General features: G+C 33.4%; 1 protein-coding gene, 1 long non-coding RNA gene and 1 pseudogene across 2 annotated transcripts; 2 read left to right on the top strand and 1 right to left on the bottom strand.

The window, feature by feature from the left end:
* Positions 1–289: 289 nt before the first annotated feature.
* LOC111380531 lies at positions 290–3160 on the top strand (annotated as a pseudogene).
* Positions 3161–4490: 1330 nt separating this feature from the next.
* LOC111380534 (inactive TPR repeat-containing thioredoxin TTL3-like) lies at positions 4491–7365 on the top strand. Its single transcript, XM_023004121.1, has 5 exons — positions 4491–5733; positions 5819–6014; positions 6112–6284; positions 6512–6845; positions 6940–7365. The coding sequence occupies exons 1-5, from the start codon at positions 4838–4840 to the stop codon at positions 7048–7050; spliced, it is 1710 nt and encodes a 569-aa protein (XP_022859889.1). The 5' UTR covers positions 4491–4837; the 3' UTR covers positions 7051–7365.
* An 8009-nt stretch (positions 7366–15374) lies between these two features.
* LOC111380533 lies at positions 15375–15675 on the bottom strand. The gene is made up of 2 exons (XR_002700199.1): positions 15584–15675; positions 15375–15508 (listed from the first exon to the last, which is right to left on the bottom strand). It is a non-coding gene; the product is annotated as an uncharacterized LOC111380533 (long non-coding RNA).
* Between the last annotated feature and the right edge of the window lie 5312 nt (positions 15676–20987).

Genomic DNA, 20987 nt, shown 5'->3' with positions numbered 1-20987 from the left:
CAACTTGTAACCAACATTTAGTTATATTTTTCTATTGTTTTGTGTGTATAGATTTGGTGCATCTAAGAGATTTTACTCTTCCAGACAAAGGTCAACGAGTAGCAATAAAACTCCCCTTCCATTACCTGAACAGTCTACGTCCCCCAGCTCTTGGAGATCTCTTATTATTGTATGATACTATGACTCCATCTTCCCTGGAGATGCTCCAATTTTGCAATTCTCGTTCTATAAAATTTATGTTCCATCATAGCTGGAATTGGTGGTTTGGTTTTTTTCATTCACTATAACGATGAAAAGAGAGCGAATCCAAAAGGTGATTTTGTCATTTAGACTTACTGATTTGATTGATTGACTTGATGACATAAAAGGTTTTCTAAGTGCCATATATATACTAGTGTCTATTTGGGATGAACAAGTTGTTGATGGTTCACGCCGAAGTAAAAGTTAGGGATGCTCTTCTGAAATGGCTTGTGACTCTAGTATGAGATTACGGAATTATGAAGCATTTAAGTGAAGGGTGAAATCGTATTGACTGGACTTTGTCTACAATTTCATGCAGCTTCAATGGGATTTTAACTGGTTGTAAACGTGTCGGTGATGGCTTCAGAGTCTGATCTGTTACCTAAATTCTACTTTTTGTAGAATGTATATATTGATGAGTTACTTTTGAGAGATGGGGGATTCGATGGCGATGTTGTTTGTCTAATTACAGACTTACAACATGCTTGGTAGGGATGAATGGATTGGACTTGATAATACTAAAAAAGAAAGAGAAGCTAAAATCTTGTTTATTACACTCTTTAAGTTCTTTCTAGTATTGCATACCAAACAAGCTCTTTTTTCTGTTTATATTTGAAGCATTATTATTTTATTTGAAACAACCAGTCCTCTTTGGTTTTTCTCTTTCTTCTGTCTAGCTGTGAATGTAATTAGTATCTTTTCAAGCATTTCTCTTATTTACTGTTGGCAGCTGTTGTAAATACAGTAATTTGTTATAATAAATTGCCTTTTATGAGCGTTATCACTGGAAAAAAATTATGTCAATTGCAATCTTGCATCTTTACATGGAAATTGGACTGGGAAGGGGATTCCTGAAATGTGCTCATGATGAAGATGACAAAAACATTATGAAATTATACTGCAACCATCATTCTTTTGGCTTATTTCAGTGTGTTTCTGTAGGTCTATGTCAGTTTCATCTGCTATTTTCTTGTTGTAATACTTAAAGGAATCCCATATCTACTTCTAGTGCTATTACATGAAATAATAAATTGCTTCTGCTAGCACATTTTCATGATCAAAGAAGATTAAACTAAGGGATATAACATTGGTTAATGAGCAAATGGTTGGTTATTCTTCATAGAAGTCAACTGAATTTACATTGTCTATTGACAAACTGTCTTCAACTCTTCATTTTATTTAAATTTTTTGTTTCATTTTTCAACTTCAATTAGGCCAGGGTGTAGAGCTTGAAAGAAGTGCCATTCAAGGGCCGATAATTGGTGGCCCTTTCAGCCTATTAGTACAGAAGGCCAGTTAGTCACTGAACACAACCTTCTGGAGAACTGGGTTCTCCTCTACTTCGGTTATACTTCATCTCCTGATGTTGGGCCAGTAGAGGTTCAAAAGATGGCCAAGACCGTTGAGATATTAGGTTTTACTAATCCATTTTTCCTTGCAATTAAATTGAACTGTTTTTGAGTTCTATGATTGATTTTTTGTTTTTCCTAATTTGATTGGAACAAGAGTCAAAACAGAATCTCAAGATTTTGCCCATATTTGTCACAATTGATCCTTAGAGGGATACGCCTGCACAGCTTCGTGCTTACCTCAGAGGTGAGTTTGCTATTGACTTGTTTTCTTGTACCCTTCCACAAAACTGGTTGGAGTATTTTCCATGAAGCCAGACATCTCATATTTGGTGAAAAATGGTAGCACTGTTATAAGTTGACTTTATTATTAATGAATAATTGTCATCATAACCCATAATTATATAATTTGTCTCTCTTTGTAATTGAGTTTTAAGGAAAATGACCTGAAGTCGTCATTTTACATCATGATATAATTTCATCAATCATGCTGCCTTCTTAATCATGATTATTTTTTTGGGTGAGATATCAGTTGTGTGTGGCCTTAAGAAAGGAAAGATGTAAAATAGTAATTTTCAGTTATAACTTATTTTATAAGACTTAAATGAGATCCAAAGACTTTCTTAGCTGCTGCATTTGTGTATATCTTGTCGAGGGGTTTTCCTTGACTTAAATTTTGTTAATTATCAAAAGAAAGTGTTTTCTAATGCACTAAACATCAATTCCGGCAAATTATATTATTCTACAATAATAAAAAGTACAATAAGAGAAACCTACTGCGTTTTTTTTTTTTTTTTTTTTTTTTTTTTCAGGAAAAAAAATATTTTAAGGCAATTTTTTCTTTGTTTCAACTGGGATTTTGCAAAGCCCAATTAGTATAGGTGAGTATGGTCACAGCTGCACCGGCTTAAGCTATTTATTCTCATGTTCTTCTGTCCTATGTCTTTATCTCCAGAAGTATTAAATCATTTTGATGGTTCTTTAGAATGTCTTTTAATGCATGGCAAGAAGTATCTTTTCCCTATTATGTATGTGAGTTGCACCATTTGGTGTTTATTTATTTAGTAGTAGTACTAATAAGCTAAGTTGTAATTCTGATATTTTCTATGACTAACATTTCCCGCACCACTTTCTTTCCATATCGAGTGTAGAGTTCGACTCAAGGATAGTGGGATTAACTGGACCAGTTGCTGCTATTAGACAGATGGCACAACAGTCCATGTATTCTTTAAAAAGGTCGACGAAGAAGGAGATGATTATCTTGTCAAGTCTTCTCAAAACATGTAAAGTGCAAGCCTTCCTCCGATCTTCCTCGTCTTCACTGTTTCCATTTTTCTTTTCCCGATATATCTTTTTGCTGTTTTGAAAAGTTGTATGAATATAATTAACAGGTACTTGATGAATCCGAACATGGAAGTAGTGAGGTGCTTTGGAGTTGAATACAGTGCGGGGTAGGTTTATACTTTTCAAGTGTCACTCTTAACAATTTTTTCCCTTCACACTGTCAAAATGTATGTTAGTTTTGAATTTGATCCAATTTTAATACAAAATGACACTTGGTATCTGCAGCAGCTAAGGTTCCTCATGTTCCCTGTTCAATCATCTCGAGTTTCTAATTACATTCTCAGCCACTTCCTTTTTCCCCGTGCATAGTGACACTGTGATGCACAATCTTTTCCAATATTGCAAATGTTCGAGTTTTGAAGCGTTATACTGTTCAGTAAATATAAAGCATACATAACTGTCTCGATCGTTAGGCAAATCAAATGGCTGGCTAAGGTCCCGAATTAGGGAATACTTTCATTTTTTCTGAATTTTTTTACTAAATAAGCTTTTTACGAAAATAATTAAAGATAATAAATAAAATATTTATTATCAGTTTATACTTTATTTATGTACGATCAACTAGTCAAAGAAACGAGAAACATCCATACAAAACAAATAAATGAACTGATTCAATGAATTTTCCATTTTGTTGGTTGGTAAAATTAACATGTATTGTCACTTATTCTTTCTTTATTTCCATCTGAAGCATGTGAATCCATGCAAGTCAAGGGAATTTTTAATTATATTAACTTCATTTTAGATGAGATATGAGTTAAAAATTTGTGAGGTATGAATATGATACTCAAAAACTTGAAATTGAAGAGGGTAGTGTGATTTTAAATATGAGCAATATTGACATAAAATTTCTAATAATGCTAATCATATTGAAAACTATCGATAGTTGTCCTACGTGACATATACGTAGCAGCTTGTTATTTGATGCATGAGGTAATAACAAATTGCAATATTAATGAATCAAATAATAAATTATCATGTGTACCAATAATTTTTACTACGAAGAGCATTTCTCTAAAATTTTGGTGTGTATCAAATAGTTGACTTTTTTGAAGAATTATAAGTAGACGTAATCAAGTCAAACTTGTAAAACAAGACACAAAATATGTACAGCTGGCGGTCATACGCAGGATCCTAACCTACGTGAAGTCCTCAATTGGGTCATTTGCAAATCAACAAAAGAAGAAAAATCTCCGTTCCACCAAATAAGGAGGGCTCGTCTTTAATTTTTATTTTGAGATCCATATTTCTTCCATGACCGAGTCTCTTGGAGTCCCAATCAAAACAATAATATGCTTTCTTCCCTTTTTAATTAAATTAAAAATTAATGGACTAGTTTTTGATATTCAGATACCTGTTGACCCCACCCACCTCTCCCACCAAAAATTCCCCCCCCCCCCCCCCCAAAAAAAAAAAAAAAAAAAAAATTGAGGAAGAAAAGAAAATAAAAAGGAAGACAAATTATAAAATGAGGGGTTTAAATTTTCTCTTTTCCGACATTTTTTTCTCCGTGTCAAAATCATGCATTGGTCTCTCATTTCCATTGCTGACAGAGAGAAAGCAAGAATAGAGAGATTGGTTGGTTGTTGGCAACTGCCTTCTCCAGGAGGCAGTGGAAAATAATAGAAATCAATTCAATGCAAACATATTCTTCCTTCCTGTACAAGCAATCTCTCTCTGTATGTTCATTCTTTTGTAATGAATTTCATTTTTTATTTTCCAAAATATGGGTGGGTCCTCTCCTTTTCTGGTGAAATGATCCTTTGGCCTAAAAGTTTTCAACTTTACTGTTTTTCCCCTTAGAAAAATCCCTTGGTATTCCATATATTCATTCATTCATTATTTGCATTACATTACATTACATTACAAATAGCCAAGTTATTTGTTTCTGGGGAATTGAATTTGATATGGGAGAAATCTCTCCTGAGAAAAAATCAGGCTGTGGCCTGTTGAATGCAGTTTTTGGACGTCGAAGTATATGGCCTAGAAGATCAACATCCACAGGTTCTCTTCAAAAATTCGACCCAAACGATAATGTGAACTTAGTCCAAAGCATGCCGGGTTCAAGAAGACAAAGTTCCATTTTGGATTCATCAGATGCCCCTTTAAATAAACAGGCTGACAGAATCATCGAGCGGCCAGGCCAAAACCACTCGAGATCTCCTCCCGTGTATCAGCAACACCATCTCCCACCACCGGCCGCAGCTTCAAGAAGCGTGCCTAACAAACAAGGATGTGGTCAAGCACGAAAAGTGCCCCAAAACGGACTTGCAATATCTGGGGAGCTTGAGAGCATGATCACCGATCATCAGCAATCAAAAGGTGCAGGTAAGTTAGTCCGTGCATCGTCCAGTAATGTGATGTTGTTTGGCAATTTGGGTAATTTGAGGCAACCGGGTGGCAATGGGAATTCAACTGCAAACAATGTTCTTGATTATCTTCCAAAAACTGCAAAAGATCAATCACCAGCTAATGGGAAATACAGTACTAGCGTTATGGGGAATGTATTGAAAAAAAATGAAGAGCCTTCTCTTTGTCGTGCTATTTCAACCAGAATGGATCCTGAGCAATTGAAAATTTTAGGAAATGAAGATTACAAAAATGGCAGATTTGCAGAAGCTTTGTCTTTGTACGATGCAGCCATTTCTATTGATCCGAATAAGGCTTCTTACAGGAGCAATAAAAGCGCAGCGTTAACTGCTTTAGGCAGACTTCTTGAAGCAGCTTTTGAATGCAGGGAAGCAATTAGAATTGATCCATATTATCAACGAGCTCATAATCGATTAGCAACCCTATATGTTAGGTAAAATTGTATAAATTTTTCTTGAGAAACCAGTTCGTTCATAACTTGCAAATTTGACATTGTTGCATATATAATTCGTTGGCAGATTAGGTGACGCAGAGAAGGCGGCATATCATTTCAAACAAGCTGGAGCAGAAGCTGATCCCGATTCAATGAACAAGGCTAAAAAAGTTGAAGTTCATCTGAACAAATGCACCGAGGCAAAGAGGCAGCGCGATTGGAACACCCTCCTAAAAGAAGCTACACTTGCTATAGCAGCCGGTGCTGATTCTGCACCACTGGTTAGTCATTTATTACCTGAACTTAATGTGATAACGTATGTTTCTCTACTTTTATAGTTTCCAAGTCAAAATAATTTTGTTGGTGTAATTTATGAAGATATTTTCCTCAAAAGCCGAGGCCTTACTGAAACTCCATAAGCACCAAGAAGCTGATGAAACTATGGCGAAAGGTCCAAACTTTGACATCGATGAATGTATTAAATTCTTCGGCCCTATTGGTAGTACAAGCCTGTTACTTGTTCATGCTCAAGTTAACTTGGTTGTTGGCAGGTTAGTGTCTTGTCTTTTTTAGTATGGCAATGTCTAGAATTTCATGTGTTTTCTCCAACTTTCTGGCTTGTCTTGTTATTTTGCATGTTTTTCCAAGTACCAGTTTTAATTTCTAGGCGACTGGTCTATGATCAGAAGATTTTTGTAATATGAGCAGTACATTTTCAATTTTACCGGTTAGCAAGTGATCATCATCTAATATACCTAATTCCACACGTAATTAACAGGTTTGATGATGCTCTGACCTCTGCTCAACGAGCATCTAGGCTGGACGCGAACAATAAGGAAGTAAACACGATATTGTGGAGGACGAAGGCTGTGGCATTAGCTAGATCAAATGGAAACGATTTATTCAAGGCAGGAAGATTTTCCGAGGCAAGTGTTGCATATGGTGAAGGGCTCAATCATGATCCATATAACACAGTCTTGTTATGTAACCGAGCTGCCTGCAGGTCCAAACTCGGCCAATTTGAAAAAGCAATCGAGGATTGCAGTGCTGCTTTAGGCGTCTGCCCTTTTTATAGCAAGGCTAGATTAAGAAGAGGCGATTGTTATGCTAAGGTAACTCACAAGTCATGTTAGCATGTGTGCACACGTCTGATACACAAACGCACAAGAAAATATTTTTTGAAACGTTATGATCTTTTTGCTGTAGCTGGAAAAATGGGAAGCATGCATACAAGACTGTGAGATGCTGTTAACAGAAAATCCAAATGATGAGGCGGTAGGGAAACTCTTGAAGGAGGCTCGAGCACGAAGACAGTAAGGAAGAAAAGACACGAAAGGCCAGGCTAGTGACTGGATTGAAGACGTAACAAGTTGGCCGTGAAATGTGGAAGTGCCACCGGCCCACCGGATCCTGTACGAAGTCATTGCATAGATTTCTGTTCTGATAGATGGGAAAGGAAATGGATAGAGGGCTTGCTAGGGACCATTTGACAAGATTGGATTGAAGAAAAGCATAATTGATTGATTGATTGACACAGTAGTCAACAATGATTGGGATTGTAAAATTTTTGTAATTATTTTTAGTTTGAGATGATTGAGAAACTTCATTGAAATTAGTCATTTGTTACTTTTGTCCGTAATTTGGTTCCTAAAATAATTACTTTTCTTTGCTAATCTATCATTCTACCGTGCTCATAAGGAATCTTCAAATTTTCTTCCCTTCCAAGTTGTTTAATAAATGATGACAATTGACATTTAATAATAAACAATCAAAAGTGGATTAAGGGGCCATTTAGCATGACTTTTAAAAAGACAAATTACTTTTGAAATGAAAAAATTGCTTTTAAACATGTTTAAATTTTCTGAAAGCGTTTTTTCTCGCTAAAATAGCATTTAGAGAAAGTTGACTCAAACTAGATTTCTCAAGAATTTTTTTGACAAGAAGCAGGGAAAAGTAGAAGCCACATCGAACGTTACTGCTCGAGTATGGTGGTCAAAAAAGATTTAACTTTTGTAAAATGAACAAATTAATATCTCTGAATTGTATAATAATTACTCGTACAATTTTTAGCTTGAAATTTAAATTTTGTTGCTTACTTGCTGTTGAAACTTTATTTACCAAAAGCCATGATTAAAGTAAAAAAATCTCCTGGGTTAAGAACTTGATTGATAGTTCTCGTTACTGTTTTAATCACGCCACACTTACACTTTTATTGGCATCTTTGTTGATACTGTGTGATGTGATAGACAATTTGGTCATTTATTTGAATAATAAAATTTAAATCAATGGTCAAATTTTTTACGCACCACATGATATCAACAACAATATACAATTTCAATGTACAAATAGCATTACCCTTACTTTTTTCATCCTTTTGGCATAAAATATACATATTCTGTTACCTATGCTTTTAGATATTTTCACAGTAATTATTAATTTAACAAAATTTTTTTTTATAATGTTAATATATACTACCAAACAGTATTAGAAAAAGAATATAGATTTGTGTAAGATTATGAATCTCTATTATCATACGGACCACGTATTCAACTTTTTAAATGATCAAACTTTAACCATATATTTTATTAACTTTTATATATATATATATAATATGTTAAAATTTTTATCAAACCACCGCTAAGAATCATGCATTTTGATTCCCAAAAAAAATAATGCTATTTGTGACCATCATCACTATGTGTCAACATGGTGGCGTTAAATGGTAGGTTCAGTTAAATGTAGATACGTTTTGCATTCCATTCATCTACAAAAGATGATAGTCATTAGTAATGATAAATATTATTACTCTTAGATACATGAAACTTATATTGGACTTTACCTTTCGTTCATCTGAAAATGATGATAGTCATTAGTGATGATAAATATTATTACTCTTAGATACATGAAACTTACATTGGACTTTACGTTCCATTCATCTGAAAATGATGATAGTCATTAGTGACGATAAATATTATTACTCCAAAAATTATTAATGCAAATACTACAAGATGCATGTACAAGTACAATTGGAGCTGCGTGGATTGCCTAAATTAATTATTTTTTTTTATAAAATCAATGGCGTTAATGAATTTTGGGCTGATCTATCATTTATATGCGTATGGTTCTGTTCAGTGTAACACATTAATTTAGTATTGAAGAATAGAATATGGTAATTGACGTAATCATAGTATGATAGAACTGTACTTACAAAACGAATGTGGTTGATCACTCAATTACATTTGTTAGGAAAGAGTACACGAGTTTTTTCTATACCATTTTATAATTACAGTGAATGTTATTAGGTTTTGCTCATTTTTATTCTTACGATTATGATCTAACTTTTCGTTGTATTTTAACCCCAATCTTATTTTGATTAACACATATTGTTTCAAATAACGTCTAAAAATAAGCTAGAATGAAGTAAAAATTTGCCCTTCATTTTTAAAATAAGTAATATAAGCAACAAATACATAAGTTTAACATAATATTTGGCAAAAAAAATAATAATAATAAAAATTCATTATAATAGGCAAGTATGTTAACTAATTGAAGGTTAAATTTAAAAATGTGATGAAAAAAGGTTGAAGATATAATTGCAAAAATGAGCAAAATTTGAGGGCCTCAATGCAATTAATATGTGACGGCGGTAACCAAAATCATGGTTTGAATATAATTACCCTAAAAAAATCCTAGTTGATGATTCAGTAACACCATTTCCCTTTTTAAAAAATTCATGACTTTTTTCCTGAAATTTTTGAAAATATCAGATATACCTCCTCCATTTTAAAAAAATTAACAACCTTATCTCAAGTTTCGAATAACGCATACTCCCATTGGCCACTTTTTTCATTCATATTTTAATACACAAAATAGCTTTTTAACAAAATATAACTAAATCATCAACAAAATATTATTTAGAATATTTATAGATTAACAAATTCATAACTAGTTTTTATCATTTTTGCTTTAACAAAGAGTTGATGCAGCGATTGAAAATAAAATTTCTTTTATTTCTTTTTGACATGTGTTAGTTAATTTTGATACATTGAAGGATTAATTTAAAAAATAAGTTTTGATGTCAATATTTTATTTATTCGATCAAAAAATCAAGTATTCATTTAATGAGAACTTTTCATGTCGATACTGGACTAGTTTCGAAGCTCATATTAAATGGCAAATTTTGGATTCGAGAAAAGGTTGTTATGATAAATATTATTACTCTTAGATACATGAAACTTATATTGGACTTTACCTTTCGTTCATCTGAAAATGATGATAGTCATTAGTGATGATAAATATTATTACTCTTAGATACATGAAACTTATATTGGACTTTACCTTTCGTTCATCTGAAAATGATGATAGTCATTAGTGATGATAAATATTATTACTCTTAGATACATGAAACTTACATTGGACTTTACGTTCCATTCATCTGAAAATGATGATAGTCATTAGTGACGATAAATATTATTACTCCAAAAATTATTAATGCAAATACTACAAGATGCATGTACAAGTACAATTGGAGCTGCGTGGATTGCCTAAATTAATTATTTTTTTTTATAAAATCAATGGCGTTAATGAATTTTGGGCTGATCTATCATTTATATGCGTATGGTTCTGTTCAGTGTAACACATTAATTTAGTATTGAAGAATAGAATATGGTAATTGACGTAATCATAGTATGATAGAACTGTACTTACAAAACGAATGTGGTTGATCACTCAATTACATTTGTTAGGAAAGAGTACACGAGTTTTTTCTATACCATTTTATAATTACAGTGAATGTTATTAGGTTTTGCTCATTTTTATTCTTACGATTATGATCTAACTTTTCGTTGTATTTTAACCCCAATCTTATTTTGATTAACACATATTGTTTCAAATAACGTCTAAAAATAAGCTAGAATGAAGTAAAAATTTGCCCTTCATTTTTAAAATAAGTAATATAAGCAACAAATACATAAGTTTAACATAATATTTGGCAAAAAAAATAATAATAATAAAAATTCATTATAATAGGCAAGTATGTTAACTAATTGAAGGTTAAATTTAAAAAGGTGACGAAAAAAGGTTGGAGATATAATTGCAAAAATGAGCAAAATTTGAGGGCTTCAATGCAATTAATATGTGACGGCGGTAACCAAAATCATGGTTTGAATATAATTACCCTAAAAAAATCCTAGTTGATGATTCAGTAACACCATTTCCCTTTTTAAAAAATTCATGACTTTTTTCCTGAAATTTTTGAAAATATCAGATATACCTCCTCCATTTTAAAAAAATTAACAACCTTATCTCAAGTTTCGAATAACGCATACTCCCATTGGCCACTTTTTTCTTTCATATTTTAATACACAAAATAGCTTTTTAACAAAATATAACTAAATCATCAACAAAATATTATTTAGAATATTTATAGATTAACAAATTCATAACTAGTTTTTATCATTTTTGCTTTAACAAAGAGTTGATGCAGCGATTGAAAATAAAATTTCTTTTATTTCTTTTTGACATGTGTTAGTTAATTTTGATACATCGAAGGATTAATTTAAAAAATAAGTTTTGATGTCAATATTTTATTTATTCGATCAAAAAATCAAGCATTCATTTAATGAGAACTTTTCATGTCGATACTGGACTAGTTTCGAAGCTCATATTAAATGGCAAATTTTGGATTCGAGAAAAAGTTGTTTCTAATAAGTTAGGCCTATGTTATTGTAGTTCAAAATAAGTTATATTTTAATTAATGTTAATTAACCACGTGTATCACTAAATAATTGGAATTTGACATTTTGATTTTTGAATTTGAATAGAGGATAATTAGGATTAGTTTTTATTAATTATCCATTTGTATTCCTTGTAATCTAATTAACCAATTAGATCATCTGCAGCTAGGATTTCGTGTATTTATTTCGCTACTTGACAAAAATTAAAAATAAAAATAAAATAAAATGAAATGAAAATCATTCAACTAATACATATCCCAGTGCTGTTATTTGAAATCGAGTTCTATCCAATCTTTATAACCGATTTTAAACTTCTGTTTACATATTAATTCCAATTGACATTAGATTACAAGACATCACATGCACACACAACAGACCCACTAAAGAAAGTATCTTTACGTTTAAGATTTGGAGAGGAGTTCTGTTCGACGTAAACACCATCTTATCACTACGAACTAAGGTAGGATTCATACACTAAGTTGATCGTTATATGATTTTAATTTTCATTCACGCATGTTATTCATTATATTTGCTCATGAAGTATGTGAAGTGCCTTTAATGGCTCTTCTTAAATATTAATGTCAAAAAGATTATATGTTTAATTGATGGTCGTAAAGACTCGTCAAAACTTGAAGTATATATCTTTAACTGATGGTCGTAGGGGCTCGTTAGAACTTTAAGTAGATCGTTTGATCATCAATTTTCTTATTTATGAGGACAATATGTAATAATACATGTTTAGATGTATGATATTTTATTCATATAGCATATGTAGCATACCAGGCACGGATCCAGCATCTGGCGAGCCCTCGCGGCCACTCGTGCTGGATCTGCCGGAGCCTTCAATAGCCGCCTGAATTGCCGGGTAGAAGTTGCAGCAGAAATCTGAGAGGTTGGTTTTTGTCTAATTGCACTTGTTTGTGTTGAATTGTTGATTTCTTTTCCTGTTTGGTTGTTTATTGATTTTGGGTAATGATTTAAGGGGTACAGCGTTGATGGAAGATGGGATGGCTGCAAGGCGACAGTGGCAACATTTGGTGGACGTGAGCGCTGGATTTGGGGATGAGTAACTGAGGAAGAAGAAGTTGAATGAAAATTTTGGGTTTTTTGGGCCTTTTTGTTTGGACTGAGAGTTGGGCCTCTTTTTAAAAAAATGTTTGGCCCAACCAATTTGGAGATGGATAAATAACCAGGCAATCCCAAACAGGCAAACAAACCCTTCTGCATTCTCCACTTCTTCTACGTGGTTGCTGTCGTCGTCGTCGTTGGTTGGAATTGGTTATGAAGATAAATGTTAAGCTAGACTGGATTTGACAAATGGATAAGCCTTCTCAGTTATTTCTAGTTACCGAAGCACTTTCTGTGTTTTTTCCTTTATTTTTTTATATATTTTTGGACTATTCTTCCTTATTTCTTGCGAAGTTTACATGCTTTATTTTTGGGCACTTATTTCAAATTCAGCTCTTCTGATGAATGTTGTAAAGCTTGTAAAGCCATGTGTACTGGAAATGATGGGCCTTGTCTTTGTGATACCTAGGTTTTTTTTTTTTTGTGAGAATAAATAGGCACGTGGGAACAAATTCGGTAAGGTTAGTTGGAATTTCTTTCTTTTTTGTTTTAATTTCTGTCTATAATTTTTTATGTACTTGATTGGTAGAGGATAGATATGGCTGTGTCAAATAAATTTGATTTCTTTGACTGTTTGTGCTGGTTGCGGAATTGGAAAATTTAGTTGTATAATATACTGATGGAGAAATTACAATTTTATGAAAAAAAAAATGTAATTATAGTTGAGAACCAAATATATAGATAGTAAGTACGAGACATTGATGTAGATTCAAGTTCTATATGACTAGAACATTCAAGAAAATTGGTTTAATAGAAATCTCATGACCTGCTTTCCAAAATTAATTAACCAACTAAAAATTGTGATTCTGTGAAGTTAAAATTAATGTATACTATATACTGAGCTCAAAGCTCTATGCTAATTACATGTTTCTTTGACTAATAAGAAACTTTTAGCAAGGAAATATGAGAATTACGTTTTGGTGCATTTACATGAAAGTTGAAAAATTTTAATATTATTTAATTAAATATTAATAAATAAACTTGCAACGGTTAAATGTCAATGGTCAATAGTCCACCCTACGGTCAATGGTCCGCCCTAGCTGACATTGAACCCTGGATTCACCCCTGTAGCATACTGAATATTTTTTTGAGATGCTAATTCATATCTAACATTTTTAGAGTAATCGGAGATCCTACGGTAGTTCGGCATGAATGAAATATTTTATTTTAGAGAAATTGATTCCTTATATTTTAGATTGTCACCTTTTATGATCAATAACTCGAGGTGTTCCAAGATTTGAAATTTAACTTTATTTTCGAGATGGTAAATTTTAACGTTTGGACATGTTTTCATGAATTTTCAGCATTCTGCCATTGTTTAAAAATTTACTACGGTCTATATATTTATAATTTTAGCCTGCTTTTAATTGAAAATTGACCTTTTATGAGTTATCTATCGTATTCAATTGAAAACAGATCGATTGGAGTCCCATGAAATTTATTATAGCATTTTAAGAAAACTGTGACTGTTAGATTTTGGAAATACAAACCAGCCTGTTTGAATAATAATTTAATGCTGCAAACATCATCATCGAGATCCCAAATTTTTATATGTTGCACTTATATGAATTTTATACATTCTCATAAATTTTCATAACTTTTCGTTAGGGTTTAATGGATCAAATAATTTTTGCAACTCAATGCTCAAATGGAGAAAATTGTTTCCAGCTTTCCAAATCGTTTTGTTCCATATTTTTTCTAAGTGTTAAAAAAGGGTTAAGCTTTTACAATATTTATTAATTAATTCAAATTTAAAAACTTTTCTTAATCTTGTATTTTGAAGATCTACGTTAAAGAATTCAAGTTTGGTAATGCATCGTGTTATATGAATTCAGAGCGTTACAGTTGACAAGAAAATGAAGTTATTAACTGACTGATCAAGTGGAGTGAAAATGAACATTACAAATATGTTACTTCGTATAGGTATTTTGGGTAATAGTTGATTTATATCCAAAATGAGAAGTATACTTAAATGTGTTTTGACTCAATCTGAGTATTTGCTAATGTATTTTAGAAGAACTAATTGTCTAAAATAATACTTTGATGGTACTCTGGTCAAAAGTGTTATTGACTATTTCATGTATTACATTATTATTAAGGGGCCCAAAGATAGAACAAAGTTTGTTAATTTTGTCAAAAGTGTTATTGAGCATCACATGTATTACATTATTATTAAAGGGCCCACAAGCTAGAAGAAAGTTTGTAACCATATTTTATACATTTTCTATGTTATTTATGCAAACGTGTGAAAGAAAAGTAATCAATTGAGGTACGCGTTATCCATAACTTGAAATAAGAGAGGCTTGTGTAATTTTCGAAAATAAAAGGGGTGTCACCAAAATTTTATAAACCTCTAGGGAGGTATGCTTTATTCAAAACTTGAAATAATTGAAGCTTGTGTAATTTTTAAAAAGAGGGATGTCTCTTAATCGTTATAAACCTCAAGAAAGTAGATGTATTATTCAAAACTTGAAATTATGAGAGTTTGTGTAATTTTTAAAAAGAGATGAGGAGTTTTTAAAATTGTCATAAACTCTGGGGGACATATATGTAAATTGTTCTCATACTTATGAATAGATCAATCAATCATTAGACGAGACAATTGAATTATTTCTTGCATAATCAAATTATAGACCATTGTATCCTAAACATTGCACTTATCATTTAGTTATTTTTCTTGCGTGAGAATTCTTGATTCTTCAAACATATCATCGCCTTATATAAATAATTGAGGAGTTTGTAACCGTCCGGTACTATATCATAAGCACGTCGAGGACATAAATAATTGTAATAATATACATACAAAAATTAAAATGATATCAATGGAGTATTGATCTTTGGACTTCAAAATTTCTATTCCCTCATAATCAAAGCCCAAAGAGCATACTTTAGTCCATGCTTCTTTCAACAACCTCAATTTGAAAATTTCTATTCCCTCATAATCAAAGCCCAAAGAGCATACTTTAGTCCATGCTTCTTTCAACAACCTCAATTTGAAGCATGGAGACCATCTCATGGTTAGGAAAATATAAGAATTATTTGAAAGTAATTTTGAGAATTGATTTTTTAATCGTTACGAGAAAAGTGGGATCCACAAGAGAAGAAGTCAAATATAACAATTAAAATAATGAAATAACGATAAAAAAAAATCAAATTTTTGGGTGAAAGAATCGCTCCCAAGACACCCATAAGCATAATTCATAAAAAAAATTACATAGTTATGTTTTTCATTTAGAACTTATAACCTTATATAAACCTACTTGAAGATCATGTCGTGTTGTTTAACTTGTCATACTTAGCATCCATAATATATAAAATACTCTTTGGAAGGTAATGAGTTATACTTAAGTAATCACATATGGATGATTCAATTATTTACTGGAAAATCCAAAGAAAATATTAGTAAAAACGGCAATTCATTATTTACCAAAACATGATGCCCAAAAAACGACATTTTTGGGCCATGTCCACCTTTATTTTAGCGTAGCTAATACCATTTATTGCAACCTCACTCACACAGTCACACACTANTCTCAGGATGTTCTGTATATTTTTCTGGTTCTAACTCTCTATATGGACATTCATTGTCAACTGATATATACACGAGGAAGTGGACCCAGTCACCGTGAAATATTTATGTGCATAATTTTTTTGAACGAGCTATATAGTCACAATGAGTGGCATAAGGGTTGACACAACACAGAGATATGTGGGGGTTGAAATTATTTTATTCTGATTGGACCTATCTTGACATGTGAAGGCTCGATCATCCATTGTGTCAATCATCATATTCGTTTAATATTTTCCTAATTTTTTTATAATATTTAAGCGAACCTCACTCCAATGGACCCCGTATTAAAAATTATTTATACCTAGATTTTTATTCATCTTTGAGAGGGACCTGGATTTTAAAAGAAATCACCAGCTGTCAAACATTTATTACAGGCCGATGGGACTATTGACCAAATATATGAAGGCCACCTAAGAAAGTTTAGGTGGGGAAGTCGGCAAATTTTTATGTGAAAAACAGTTATTGTGTGCTTTATTGACCAAAGGAATTGGATATTTGGACCTTGGAGGCATATTCGAATATCGTGTGAAAAATAAAAAATGAAAAGCATACAAGATGAAGTCCTTTTTACCAAAATCTATAAAAACCTGATTTTAATATATATATATAAAGCATGTTTAGTAAAGATTTTAATACAATTAACATTAATTTTTTTACCGTTATTTCACTATTTCAATTATCATTTTTAAATTCTTTTTTTATAAGACTCACTTTATCTCTAACGATCAAAAAATCAATTGACAAAATCTCTATCAAACAAACACATAATATCCCACCAAATAGGGACAAAATATGTGGTGGCAGAGCAGGGCAGTTGGATTTATCATGGCCACGTTAAAGAGGAACTTGGAGGGCCTCGTTTTCCATATTTTGTGTCATTTTGCTTGCTTGCTTGCTTGCTTGATTCTGCAGTGTGATTGCTTTCAATTTGAACTTTTGTTTAATATTTGTAGTACAGTGTCAGAAGTGTTAAAATCAATTTAGTTTTCTATTTTGTTAGTGTTTTTAAGTTAATGATGCAATATAATCAAGCCTAAGCCATAACAAAAATACCACCATCGGTTCATCACCTTCAAAATCTGTCTACATTGCCACCATTGGATTTGGATTGTCCCCACCCAACATCAAGATTAAAATTCTCACATCATTTTTGCTGGCTGCATGTAAATCGCTCAGATAGACTTTTTGTTATCTCAACAACTTTACTTTTGTTCCAGTGTTTGGATAGTAATTTTGATTCTTTAAAATAATAATAATAATAATAATTAAATAAAAGAATTCTTTTTTTGTTAGTTATTAAATGCTCAATATCATTTTAAAATAAAAAATCAACTACTTCTTTGCTGTTCTTTTCCATTAACCAGTATCGAGACATATTGTTCTTTTGTTCGGTTTAATTACAACAGGAAAATCACTTTGGTTAGATTTTACAGTTTTTCCTAGTATTGTATGTGTGCTAAGTAATAATTTGTAATTATTTCAAATAACTGGTTTTGTTTCAACGTTCCACTCAATACTATGTAAAGTTCGTACTGTTGGCATGAGTTGGCTACAGGAAAATTACAGGAGCAAATTAAGGAGGCAAATTCCTACATTATGGGGCCAACAGATCAATCAAGAGGCAAAATCATCTTTAAATTATAGCAAGATATATGTATACCAAAATAGGAGGAATATTCATTATGTTTATATACTGTTGTCACTGTAAAGAAATTCAAGGAAACAAAATCTGATTTTCTTCTCCAAAATAACATGGCATCAGAGCAACTGCTACTTTACCCTCCATAACCTTGAAACCAAAACCCAGTAACACAGAGACAGGAACTTTTCACCATGGCTAATGCAGACCCACATTTGGAAGAATCTTCTGCATCTTCTATTCTGTTCGAACTCACTGAAAAAATGGTTGAGGTGCTGTCCAAAACCTCAGCCCCGACTCAGACTACCGACATGTCCACTCCACCAATTGGAATTAAGCTAGATGGGACCAATTACACAATGTGGTCTCAAGTGGTGGAAATGTACATAGCCAGCAAAGATAAATTGGGGTATATCAATGGCGATCTTCCCCAACCTCCATCGACAGACCCAACTTTTCGCAAATGGCGCACCGACAACGCCATAGTGAAGGTTGGTTGATCAATTCCATGGATCCATCATCGATTGGAAACTTCATTAGATTTCCAACGGCAAAAATGGTGTGGGACGCCATTGCAACAACCTGTCACAATACACACAAGAGGTAATTTTCATTCATACGGTCAATAGGTGGGTTACAGAGTTTATATAGGAAAAAAACTCCTAATTTTGGATAATCACAAATCTGTAGCTAATTAATTGATTCTACACATAATTGCCTAATTCTATTCCCTTAAAATGATATAATTATATATGATTTATGTTTCCAGAAAAAGATTTCTAACAGCTCACGCCAACACTCCCCCTCAAGTTGATGCTACAGGTCTCTGATGCCCAACTTGTTAAGTGAGTTGTGAAAGTCCTTGCTTGAAACTGCCTTTGTGAGTATGTCTGCTAGTTGATCCTCGACTTTACAAAAGCGAAACGAATTATCTCTCCTACCAAATTTTCCTTGATGAAGTGTCGATCTATTTCCACATGTTTTGTTCTATCATGTTGAACCGGGTCATGAGATATGGCAACGGCAGCTTTGTTGTCACTGTATAGATCCATCTCAGTAATAGGAGCAAAGCCAAGTTCAGTGAGTAGTTTTCTGATCCAGAGGAATTCACAAAGTCCTTTTGCTATTCCACGAAACTCCGCTTCAGCACTCGATAATGATACCACTTTTTGCTTCTTACTTCTCCATGTAACGAGATTACCGCCTACAAACATGAAGTAGCCTGAGGTAGACCTCCTATCTGAAATGTTCCCCGCCCAATCTGCATTTGTATAGCCATCAACTTTCAAGTGATCATTCTTTGAAAACATCAGTCCCGTCCCTGGTGAGGACTTTAGATATCGATGTATTCGAGTCACAGCATCCATGTGGTCTTTGCTAGGGCTATGCATAAACTGGCTAACTACACTTACGGCATAGGCAATATCTGGACGAGTATGAGGCAAGTATATAAGTTTGCCAACTAATTTTTGATATTTCCCTTTATCCGTTGGCACTTGATCTGAACACTCACTCAGCTTAAGATTTTGAGTGATAGGAGTATCTGCTGGTTTACATTCTAACATCCCCACCTCAGCCAGCAAGTCTAGCACATATTTTCTTTGGGATAGGAATATGCCTTGTCTTGATCTAACCACTTCAATTCCCAGGAAATACTTGAGGCCTTCCAAGTTCTTTATCTCAAACTCAGACGCCAGCTGTTTCTGAATTCTGGATATCTCTTCTTTATCATCCCCTGTGATAATCATGTCATCCACATACACTATCAATGCAGTTACTTTGCCTCCATTATACTTAAGAAAGAGTGTATGGTCTGAGTCACTCTATTTGAACCCATATTTCTTCATTGCCATACTAAATCGTCCGAACCATGCTCGAGATGACTGCTTCAAGCCATATAATGCTCGCTGCAATTCACACAGAACATTTTGTGAAGACCCTATATAGCCCGAGGGAGGTCCATATAGACTTCTTCTTCGAGGTCGCCATGAAGAAATGCATTCTTCACATCAAGCTGATGTAGTGGCCAGTCAAGATTAGCAGTGAGGGACAATAGTATTCTAACAGTGTTTAGTTTAGCAACTGGTGAAAACGTCTCTTCGTAGTCTATCCCATATGTCTGTGTATACCCCTTCGCGACTAGCCTTGCTTTGTACCGCTCAATGGATCCATCTGCCTTGTGTTTGATGGAAAATACCCATCTGCATCCTACTGTCTTCTTTCCTTCAAGTAATGGAACTAGTATCCACATGTTATTCTTTACTAGTGCCTCCATCTCATCTTTTATTGCCTGAGTCCATTTGGAATCTGATAAGGCATCCTGAATTCCTGTTGGAACATGATTAGAAAAGAGAACATGTACAAAAGCTTTCAGTGGATCAGATAACTTCGTGGTGGATACATAGTTGGCAACTGGATATCTTGATCTTCGTTTTTCAATGTCTGGAGAGTATCTGCTTGGCGGTTTGCCTCGATTATGCCTGAAAGGTAAATTATAGCCACCAGGAGTATCTAAATTGCTTATATGTAAAGGAGTGCTTACCTCAGAGATATTCTCAGGAGATGGGCCTGCGGATACTGAAGAGAAAGGGGGCTCTGGTTCCGTGGAGTTTGGTTCAGCTTCTACAGTTGGTTCCGGATCTTGAGTCATATCATTCCTTAAGTCAATATATATCGGAGCTGTCTCTATCTCAGTATTATTTGACCACTCAAACTTCGACCAATTCAACTCTTCATCCCTTGTCTCCCCCTGAAGAGGAGAATTGGATGTTGGAGAAAAAAATGTGTCAGACTCCGAGAAGGTAACATCCATAGTTACATAGGTCCGTTTGGAGGATGGATCATAGCACCGATAGCCCTTTTGATGTGTAGCATATCCCACAAAAAGATATCGGAGAGCACATGGGTCAAGTTTTGTCCGTTGATTCTTGTGAAGATGTACATAGGCCACACAACCAAATACTCGATGAGAGAGCATTAGAGTTGGTGGTAGAGCAACATGGGAAGATAGGACCTGGAGTGGAGTCTTAAAATTTAAGACTTTAGAGGACATCTGATTGAGTAAGTATACAGCCGTGGACACTGCATCAGGCCAGTAACAGTTTGGAACATAGATTCCATGAAGGAGAGCTCTTGCAGTTTCAAGAATATGTCGATTTTTCGTTCAGCAACGCCGTTTTGT

Source organism: Olea europaea, unplaced genomic scaffold, assembly GCF_002742605.1.
Source record: "Olea europaea var. sylvestris unplaced genomic scaffold, O_europaea_v1 scaffold216, whole genome shotgun sequence".
Lineage (NCBI taxonomy): Eukaryota > Viridiplantae > Streptophyta > Magnoliopsida > Lamiales > Oleaceae > Olea > Olea europaea.
This window is presented reverse-complemented; position numbering and strand designations above follow the sequence as displayed.

Bases quoted from the DNA above. Each gene is read 5' to 3' on its own strand.
- LOC111380534 (XM_023004121.1), top strand. From the start codon at position 4,838: ATGGGAGAAATCTCTCCTGAGAAAAAATCAGGCTGTGGCCTGTTGAAT. The intron at 5,734-5,818 runs GTAAAATTGTAT...ATTCGTTGGCAG, and splicing joins TTAGCAACCCTATATGTTAG to ATTAGGTGACGCAGAGAAGG. The intron at 6,015-6,111 runs GTTAGTCATTTA...TAATTTATGAAG, and splicing joins GTGCTGATTCTGCACCACTG to ATATTTTCCTCAAAAGCCGA.